General features: G+C 47.5%; 1 protein-coding gene across 3 annotated transcripts in view; it reads left to right on the forward strand.

Moving 5' to 3' along the window:
• cfap65 (cilia and flagella associated protein 65) overlaps positions 1–10,000 on the forward strand; it is a 35,647-nt gene that overhangs the window by 19,242 nt on the left and 6,405 nt on the right. For 2 of the 3 annotated variants that reach the window (XM_042073078.1, XM_042073085.1), the window contains exons 17-25: positions 173–386; positions 1,315–1,443; positions 1,825–2,001; positions 2,475–2,541; positions 3,293–3,403; positions 5,758–5,949; positions 6,127–6,279; positions 6,550–6,690; positions 7,106–7,222. In XM_042073078.1, coding sequence (XP_041929012.1) covers positions 173–386; positions 1,315–1,443; positions 1,825–2,001; positions 2,475–2,541; positions 3,293–3,403; positions 5,758–5,949; positions 6,127–6,279; positions 6,550–6,690; positions 7,106–7,222 — 1,301 coding nt within the window. The remainder of the gene's footprint in view (positions 1–172; positions 387–1,314; positions 1,444–1,824; positions 2,002–2,474; positions 2,542–3,292; positions 3,404–5,757; positions 5,950–6,126; positions 6,280–6,549; positions 6,691–7,105; positions 7,223–10,000) is intronic. The other variant, XM_042073094.1, reaches the window with a different exon arrangement.

Here is a 10,000-nt window from a genome sequence, read left to right on the forward strand (position 1 = left end):
GTAAATTTGACCAGATAGGAAATGCTGTGTGCTTAGTGCTGTACACTGCCCTCTTCCTCCTCCTCCTCCTCCTCTTCCTCTTCCTTCTCCTCCTCCTCTTCCTCCTCTTTCTCCTCCTCTTCCTCCTCCTCCTCCTCTTCATCCTCCCCCTGCTCCTGCTCCTCCGCTGCAGGCTGTGCGATGGGTGATGCCCAGCCGCTGTGCCTGGTGCGTGGGCAGGGCGTGTTCCCCATGCTGCAGGTGACGGACGCGCGGGGCAGCGGTGCCGCTGAGGGCCTGAGCAAGCTGCAGCTGTGGAGCCTCCTCTCCCTGGAGCCCCTCAACACCTGCCTGCGCCGCCACCCCAGCCCCCTGGAGCTCACCCACAGGGTGCCCACCAGACACAGGTACAACCCACAGGGTGCCCACCCGACACAGGTACAACCCACAGGGTGCCCACCCGACACAGGTACGACCCACAGGGTGTCCACTAGACACAGGTATGACCCACAGGGTGCCCACCCGACACAGGGTGCCCAACCGACACAGGTACGACCCACAGGGTGCCCACTAGACACAGGTACGACCCACAGGGTGCCCACCAGACACAGGTCCCACCAGACACAGGTACGACCCACAAGGTGCCCACCAGACACAGGTACAACCCACAGGGTGCCCACCCGACACAGGTACGACCCACAGGGTGCCCACTAGACACAGGTATGACCCACAGGGTGCCCACCCGACACAGGTACGACCCACAGGGTGCCCACCCGACACAGGGTGCCCAACCGACACAGGTATGACCCACAGGGTGCCCACCCGACACAGGGTGCCCAACCGACACAGGTACAACCCACAGGGTGCCCACTAGACACAGGTATGACCCACAGGGTGCCCTGCCCACCCGACACAGGTACGACCCACAGGGTGCCCACTAGACACAGGTATGACCCACAGGGTGCCCTGCCCACCCGACACAGGTACGACCCACAGGGTGCCCACCAGACACAGGTACAACCCACAGGGTGCCCACTAGACACAGGTATGACCCACAGGGTGCCCACCCGACACAGGTACGACCCACAGGGTGCCCACCAGACACAGGTATGGTAGCTATGATAAGGATTAGGCCAAACCTGATGGAGGAATGTGATATATTTGACTGTAATTAAGTCTTTGTTAGGTAAAAGATGATAAGCCTCTCTCCTCCAACCCATTTCTATGACCCTTGTGTGTAACATTGTTCTGATCATGTCTTTATATATAATTTATATTTAATGTTTTAACAGACATCTGATGTTTCTCATCTCTCTCTCTCTCTCTCTCCTCCAGTCTGAGGCACTGTCCATCTGTCTTCACGTCGTCCATGCTGGACTTTAACTTTGGAGCTGCTCCGGTGGGCTCAGAAGCCTCCTGTATTCTCCTGCTGTTTGAGAACACCGGCAGTGTCCCGGTACAATGGTAAGGAATGGGAATGAATCAGAACCATAGTGGATTAAATAATCATTTAGAGTTGGCAGTCACTGGTGTGTCTACTGTAAGTCTCTGAATATTTTCTCTCTCTGTCTCTCTGTGTACTCTTGTGCTGCATCATCTCTCTCCCTTTCTATCCATTTCTTTCTCCCTCCCTCCCTCTCATCTCTCTCTCTCTCTCTGTGAGTGTGTACAAATATTTTAGCATGAAAACAACCATACTTATCTATGTATGTGAGCAATATGGAGATCCCACATGAATAAGTGTGCACATGCCCGTTCTCCGTAGTGACCACCTCACGAGCAGTGTGTGTTGTGATGTCATTTCCCCCTCATGTGCAGTGTGTTGTGATGTCATTTCCCCCTCAGGAGCTTCCTGCTCCCGGAGGACCAGCAGATTGAGCTGGAGTACTGGGCAGAGAGCGGAGACTTCACCCCCACGGAGCTGCACCTCATGAGGGTGCAGGACAACCGCCTCTTCTCCATCTCCCCGCGCTCCGGGAGTCTACCACCAGGCCAGCAGAGGGCAGTGCAGTTCACCTACAGGTCAGACATGCACACTGCATGGTCAGTTACTTCAAATTAACCCAAACAGAATCCCACACGCAAACTGGATTATCTCCATATAGTATCATGGCACTGCATACAAGGTGCTTTGTATTTCTTTAATGTGATGATGATTATATTGATAATGGTAAGGATATTGATAATGATAATGTACCGTGGTTTATATTTTCACTTAGTCTATCCTGTGATTTTAAGGTCATCAGATCCTCCTATAATTGTCACTATCAAAATGTCACAATGCAAACGTTACAAAACATTTTATACACATGTAATTGTAACATTTTTTTTTTTTTTTCAGTTGTAAGCATTTACTTGCTGCTGTTAAATGTGTCATAATCTGATAATCTCATCATAATCTCAGAGTCTTATAATGTGGCGTTGTTGAACTATTCTGTCTTGTACTTGCACTGTGTGAGTGTGTATGTGCTGTGAGTGTTTTGTCTTCTCTGCAGACATGAGTTTGCCGGCACTGACCGCCTGCCTGTGTTGCTGAAGCTGTCCTACGGCCGAGAGATCCTGGTGAGAGAGAGAGCTTGGCCCTGACCCCACACTGCCCCTTTCTCTAAAAAAAATAAAAATGAAAAACAGACTCCCCCCCCACCACCACCACCACCACTTATTACAGGATTATCGGTCTCTCAGAATAAATCCTAATCTCTTTAAAATTCCCAGTCAACAGTTGGGATTGTCCCAGCAGAAATTCATATCCTCACATTTAATACAATACATTTCCTAGAAAGGGTTTTCATGGGTAGACCACAACACCACCAATCCCTGAACCCCAAACCCAAAAGCACTTCTGTCAGCCTAGTCTCTCATCGCCTGGAGAAATTGAATGCATCTGCCCGAATACCTGTCTGAGAAACCCAGTAATTTGTAGGGTGAACCCAACCTCGGTCTGTCTGGTGTCTGTGAGAATTGACTGATATGAGCACTTCCAAAGATTTGAGTTTGGTCTGTGTAGTTTGTCCAGGTTGATGAGCATCAACATGTAGCCCAGTGGAGCCATTACACTGCCCCAGCCCCAATTAGCATTGGTCCATTTTTGCTCATTGTCCCAATTTGCGTGTTGCCCCTCAATAAGATTCAGGCTAAGTGAGCTTTCAGCGTGTTCAGGTACACCTACTGTGAGTGTTTTAAAACCAGTGCCCTGCGCACTCCTAATGTGTGTGTGTGTGTGTGTGTGTGTGTGTGTGTGTATGTGTGTGTGTGTGTGTGTGTGTGTGTGTGTGTGTGTGTGTGTGTGCGTGTGTGTGTGTGTGCTACTTAGCTGAACTTTTTAGGAGTTACGGTAGAGCGAGACCAGCACTACCTCCACTTCACCTCCAGCACACACACCTTGGCCCCTGTGGTCATCGGAGGCTTCAACCCCCCTAAACAGGTCTGTGCTCAGTCCACCCCTCTTCATGCTGCACGGCTTTGCTTCTGTTGCCAGCTGATGATTTGACGCCCTAATGACCCCCCCTTCATAGTTTATTCAGCTGATGTAGATTTGCTACTGTGTGTGGTGATATATTTATCTCTGCCGTAGTAGTAGTGACTGACAGGCCTATGAGACAAAGTAAACATTTGTGACACCTACCTATAAATTGGGTATGTGTAGAGATATATGGTCAATGTCATGGGTTTTCGCCTCCCTCTGCTACAGATCTAACAGAGTAAAAGATCTGTATGAATTGACAGAGATATTTGCTGATTATTACACGGCTCTTCAGAGTGCTGCAGAAAGTTCCATTCACATGAATGGGCCTTCCCAACGTTCGGGCCTAAGTTAAGTAAGGGATAATGTATAGAACGCCGGTCATTATTGGGAAAATAAGTCCCGACAGGGCTTGTTTCGCCCTGAAGGGACTTATTTTCCCATAATGACCAGCGTTCTATACATTATCCCGCTTATTATACGGCTACTTGCCAAAACGAAAAAATAAACTCCACGATATGTCTCTTTACTCTTATTTGTTACCGTTTTGTCGTGGCTTTTGCTGAGAAACAAATAGTTCGCAACACACGCTGAACTTGAATCAAACATTCTTTAGAACACAGCTGATTACCCGTCTGCTTTCACTTTTGAATGAAGTTCCAATGCAAGAAGTGACCGGAATACTTGCGGAGTGATATGATCAGCAGCACAAAACCCGTTGCCATTGACAGCGGTAGTTATATGTTTGCAGCGGTAATTACATGAATTTATTTTACCGTAGAACTTTGGGAAATCCCATTCAAGTCAATGGAGCGTTCTACTATCATTGTGAAGAGCCGTATAATAAGTAAGGGATAATGGACGACACGGTGGTCTGTTCACAGAAGTTAATGCACGGTCGAGGTTGTAAAACGGCCCCGACGCGAAGCGGAAGTAAGTGCATTAACTTCTGTGAACAGACCACCGTGGAGTCCATTATCCCGCTTATTCCACTGTTGTCACTTGCGTTGTGTTCATTTCCTGTTACAATTTAAACGTTTTAATCGCTAAAACTGTCTTGTTTGTAGAACTAATTTCTCAACTTGCAGGACAAACTGCCGTTACTAGTTCTAAATGGATGGTTGCTACGGCCAAAGGCCAGTCGTTAGTTCTATCTCTCGTTGTGAAGCGGGCGTATCCCAAGATTCTGATGAACTTTAGCTTTGAAACATCGCTATTTTACTTAGCCTGCTGTCTTCCATCTAGCTAAAAGCCACCTCCGTCATATGCTACAATGTTACTATGTTCTGAACGTCTGCATTTTACAGCTCGAATGCAACGTGACAGTTCATTTAAACTTAACAACGAGTTCGGCGAATTAATATACAAATGTGATACGGCCAAAAAAATGGATCTACTTCATAGGTGTGCAAATATGTAAACATACGGTTAATGGTCGTTCTAAATTACGTAGGACAATGGGAAATTCAACCAAGCAAGTGTAATAAATCTATATAATCACCGGCAAAGTATATAATCACCGCTGTCAATGGCAACGGGTTGATTAACGTCTTTCATATCCCTCCGCAAGACGTCTGTTCGCTTATTGCAATGGAATTTCATTGAAAGGGAAAGTAAGCTAGTAAGACGTTGCCACGCAACACCTGAAACTGTCAAGTTCTATCTGTGTGGCGAACTATGTATTTTGTCAGCGGAAGACACGAAACGCGGTAGCAACATAATTTTTAAAGGTTCATTGTGTTAGGTTTCTTTTCTCGTTTTGGCAAGTAGCCGTGTAATAAGCGGGATAATGTGTTGTCCGCCGGTAAATATCAGAAAATAAGTCCCTTCAGGCCGAAGCAAAACCCCTCCGCTGCGCGTCGGGGTTCTGTTCTCCTGTCGGGACTTATTTTCTGATATTTACCGGCGGACAACACATTATCCCTTACATAACGCATGAAGAGTTTGGTTCCAAAACGCTTTATCTCCGTTTTTAAAAACATTAAAGAGTCAGGCTATTTAATTGTGTATTGAGTAAAGATACATCAAATAACAATACCCAATTACAATTCTACTGAAATTACTTGGAAAACAAAATGTAAAAAAAAATATTTATGAAAACTCATTAAAATGGTGGATATAGCGTTTTGGAACCAAACTGTTCATAATGGCGGTCTATACTCTATAGGTCTGTGAGCTGTATAATGGCGGTCTATACTCTATAGGTCTATGAACTGTATAATGGCGGTCTATACTCTATAGGTCTGTGAGCTGTATAATGGCGGCCTATACTCTATAGGTCTGTGAGCTGTATAATGGCGGTCTATACTCTATAGGTCTATGAGCTGTATAATGGCGGCGCTCTGCCACTGCGCTACCACGTGGACACGGAGCCCCTGGAGCAGCTGACGGCCGATAACTTTGGCCACCCGGTGCTGCAGTGCCTGACCCCTTACGGAGAGGTGCTGCCCGGCCGCTCCGCCTGCACCGAGTGGATCTTCTCCCCACTGGAGGCCAAGACCTACAGCGTGAGTCTCACCAGCGGCAGCCTGGAGCTTAAAGGAACACTCCCACTTCCAGTCAATCATGCTAAGCTAGGCTAGCTAGCTAATTTCCCCCCCAAAAGAGCTACACGTTCCTTTAAGTGCTGTCCCTGCAGGTCACTTTGGCAGACTAAGTTAAAGGACCACATTAACTTTGTGCAGGTGGACATTCCCATCCATGTCCTGGAGGGAGATTCAGTGCTGATCCAATTTGAAGGGAGCGGCTTCGACAGCAGAGATCTGGGCATGAGCGCCCCCTTCAGGCTGGACCCGCACCTGGTGCCCTGCACACAGAGGGTGCCCCTCCCTGGCCAGGTGAGGAACGGTCAGATATGCAGTATGCAGTGTGTAGCAGTATGAAAAGCAACAAGTATCCTGTGACCACCAGTGGCTGTCAGTGTTTTTTTTTTTTTTTGTTAAATTTTTCAATTGAGGATTGTTTTAAATTATTCCAATTTTTAACCTGTGTGTGTGTGTGTGTGTTTGTGTGTGTGTGTGTGTGTGTGTGTGCGCGTGCATGTCTGTGTCTGTGTGTGCGTGTGTGTGTCTGTGTGCGTGTGCGTGTGCGTGTGTGTGTGTGTGTAGATTGTGTTCCTGTCCCAGGAGAGGGTGTGTCTGGGGGATGTGCCGGTGTGTTCACGCAGCACACGGCTCATCTTCATCACCAACGTGTCAAACACAGAGAGAGTACTCTACACATGGAACCTGACCGACAAGGACCGAGAGGTAAGTGTGTATGTGTGTGTGTGAGTGTGTGTGTGAGTGTGTGTGTGTGCATCAATGTATGGTAATTAGGTATTTTCTTATGTACAAGCCTTAGTGTGTGTGTGTGTGTGTGTGTGTGTGTGTGTGTGTGTGTGTGTGTGTGTGTGTGTGTTTGTGTTTGTGTGTGTGTGTGTGTGTGTGTGTGTGTGTGTGTTTGTGTTTGTGTGTGTTCACGTAGGTGTTTGTGTACATACTTTATACTTCTTACAGGCATACACAGAATGTGCTTTTGTCATGAACCAACTGATGTTTCTGTGTGTGTGTGTGTCTGTGTGTGTGTGTCTGTGTGTGTGTGTGCATTTGTGTGCGTGTGTGTGTGTGTGTGTGTGTGTGTGTGCATCTGTGTATCTGTGTGCATGTGTGTGTGTGTGTGTAGGTTGTTGAGATCCACCCTGAGCATGGCAGCCTAGCAGCAGATGAGAGTGCTCTGTGCATCCTCACATTACACACCTCAGGGAGCCCTTGCTTCTACCAGCTAGACCTCACCTGTGAGGTGAGCGCCCCGACCTTCACCTCTCACCTTTCACCTTCAAACCCTTCCCTCTAATGCCGGAAACTCGAATGCACTGCCTCAATCCACTGTTTTGCCTTACATGAAGATCCCTTAACTGAGATAAGTAAACTATCGTCCACATTATAGCTGCTTTCAGACACGTCCTCCGCAGTACATGCGGATCTTTGTCAAACGGAGGTCCGACCCTTCGGGTGATTCAGATATGATGCTAACATGCTAACATTATGCGGTCATATGTGTGAACGACACTGATGCACATGAACAGAATGTGGTTGTGTGGTTGGACAGGTGGAACACGCACATGGACAGAATCTCCGCATGTTCTTCGCTTCGTTCAGACACAAGCTCATTTACATTACATTACATTACATTACATTACATTTGGCTGACGCTTTTTAACCAAAGCGACTAACAACATGGTAAACATTAAGTTTTTTGAACAATTCTCACGATTTTAGGACAGTTTAAAAAAAAACATTAGAGTACAGTAAGAATAAGTGCGTCGGTGAGTGCTGTTTTTAACAGTTACTTGTCAGTTTAAAACGGCTGGTGAGTGCTAGGATCAGTAAGACTTGTTGTAAGTGTTGCTATGAGAGTAGATGTTCTCTAAAGAGCTGGGTCTTCAGGAGTTTTTTGAAAGTGGAAAAGGATGTCCCTGCCCTTGTAGGAACTGGCAGTGTGTTCCACCAACGAGGAACAACAGATGAGAAAAGTTTGGATTGGCTTGAGCGTACCGGTGGTAGAGCTAGACGTCGTTCGTCAGAGGAGCGCAGCGGTCTGGAGGTAGTGTAAGTCTGTATGAGGGCATTCAAGTAGGTGGGAGCAGAACCGGAGACTACTTTGTAGGCAAGCGTTAGAGACTTGAATTTGATGCGGGCCGCCATAGGTAGCCAGTGTAGCTGGATGAGCAGCGGGGTAACATGTGCCCTTTTGGGTTGGTTGTAGACCAGGCGCGCCGCCGCGTTCTGGATCATCTGAAGTGGTTTCACTGCGCAGGCTGGGAGACCTGTCAGGAGGGCATTGCAGTAGTCGAGTCGTGAGATGACTATTGCCTGAACCAGAAGTTGGGTAGCATCTTGAGTCAAGTAAGTCCTGATTTTCCGTATGTTGTAGAGTGCAAAACGGCATGACCGGGCGACTGAGGCAACATGATCTGAGAAGTTTAGTTGGTTGTCAAGAACAACTCCTAGATTTCTTGCAGTCCTGGTCGGTGAAACAGACAGGGAGTCAAATTTGATGTTGATGTCGTGGTGTATGGTAGGTTTAGCTGGGATGACCAGCAGTTCAGTCTTTGAGAGGTTCAGCTGGAGGTGGTGTGCCTTCATCCATGTAGCTATGTCTGAAAGGCAATCCGAGATCCGTGCTGAAACCAGGGGGTCGTCAGGTGGAAAGGACAGATAGAGCTGTGTGTCGTCTGCATAGCAGTGGTATGAGAAGCCGTGCGAACGGATAATCAAAGTCAAAGTCAAAGTCAAAGTCAGCTTTATTGTCAATTTCTTCACATGTTCCAGACATACAAAGAGATCGAAATTACGTTTCTCACTATCCCACGGTGAAGACAAGACATATTTTACCAATTTAAGTCCACAGACAAACATAACATTCAAGTAAACAAAAAAGTAAGTAAATAAGAGGGCACATATAATAATGAAAAAAATAAGAGCAGCAAAATTTGGTTGAAATTGTGCATAGACAGTCAATAAAATACTAGTGCAAAGTCAGGCCAATAAAAGGCTTGTGTAGTTCTGTTTGACCTAAGTAAGAAAGAAAGTGACATAGTGGTGCAAGTTATGTAAGAGCAGCAGATGTGTTGTGTTTTCAGGACAACAACAAGTTGTAAAGTGTACAAGTGTGCAAGTGTGCAAGTGGAGTAGTGCACGCGGCCATTGTGGGTCCAATGTCCAGGATGTTATGTAGCTGAGGGTGGAGGGGGGAGAGGAGGGAGAGAGTTCAGCATCCTTACAGCTTGGTGTATGAAGCTGTTGGTGAGTCTGGTAGTGCGGGAGCGCAGGCTTCTGTACCTCTTCCCAGAGGGCAGTAGATCGAACAGATTGTGAGCGGGGTGACTTGCATCACTCACAATTTTGGTCGCCTTGCGGGTGAGGTGGGTGGTGTAAATGTCCTTCAGGGAGGGGAGTGAAGCACCAATAATCCTTCCAGCTGTGTTCACTATGCGCTGCAGGGCTTTCCTGTTGTATTCAGTGCAGCTTCCGCCCCACACAGCGATAATCTGTCCCAAGGAGGTGGTGTAGATAGCAAAGAGGAGGGGGCCCAGCACTGAGCCCTGGGGGACCCCTGTGGTGAGATGGTGAGGTGCGGATAGCTGACCAAGCCATGATACGTTAAACGAGCGTCCTGTGAGGTAGGATTCAAACCAGGAGAGAGCAGAACCGGAGATTCCCATGTCAGCGAGTATAGAGAGAAGGATACGGTGATTAACCGTGTCAAAGGCAGCCGATAAGTCAAGCAGAATGAGTACTGATGACCGAGCGGTCGCCCTGGCTTCTTTTAAGGCTTCTGTTACAGACAGCAGAGCCGTTTCGGTAGAGTGGCCGCTTTTGAACCCAGACTGATTTGGATCCAGAAGGTTGTTCTGTGAAAGGAAGTCAGAGACCTGTTTGGAGACTGCTCGTTCAATGCCTTTGGATAGGAAAGGCAGTAGTGAGACAGGGCGGTAGTTCTCGACTTGAGCAGGGTTGAGAGAAGCTTTCTTAAGTAACGGTGTTACCCGGGCCATTTTGAACGCTGTTGGAAATG

This window comes from Alosa sapidissima, chromosome 2 (assembly GCF_018492685.1).
Source record: "Alosa sapidissima isolate fAloSap1 chromosome 2, fAloSap1.pri, whole genome shotgun sequence".
NCBI classification, from domain to species: Eukaryota; Metazoa; Chordata; class Actinopteri; order Clupeiformes; family Clupeidae; genus Alosa; species Alosa sapidissima.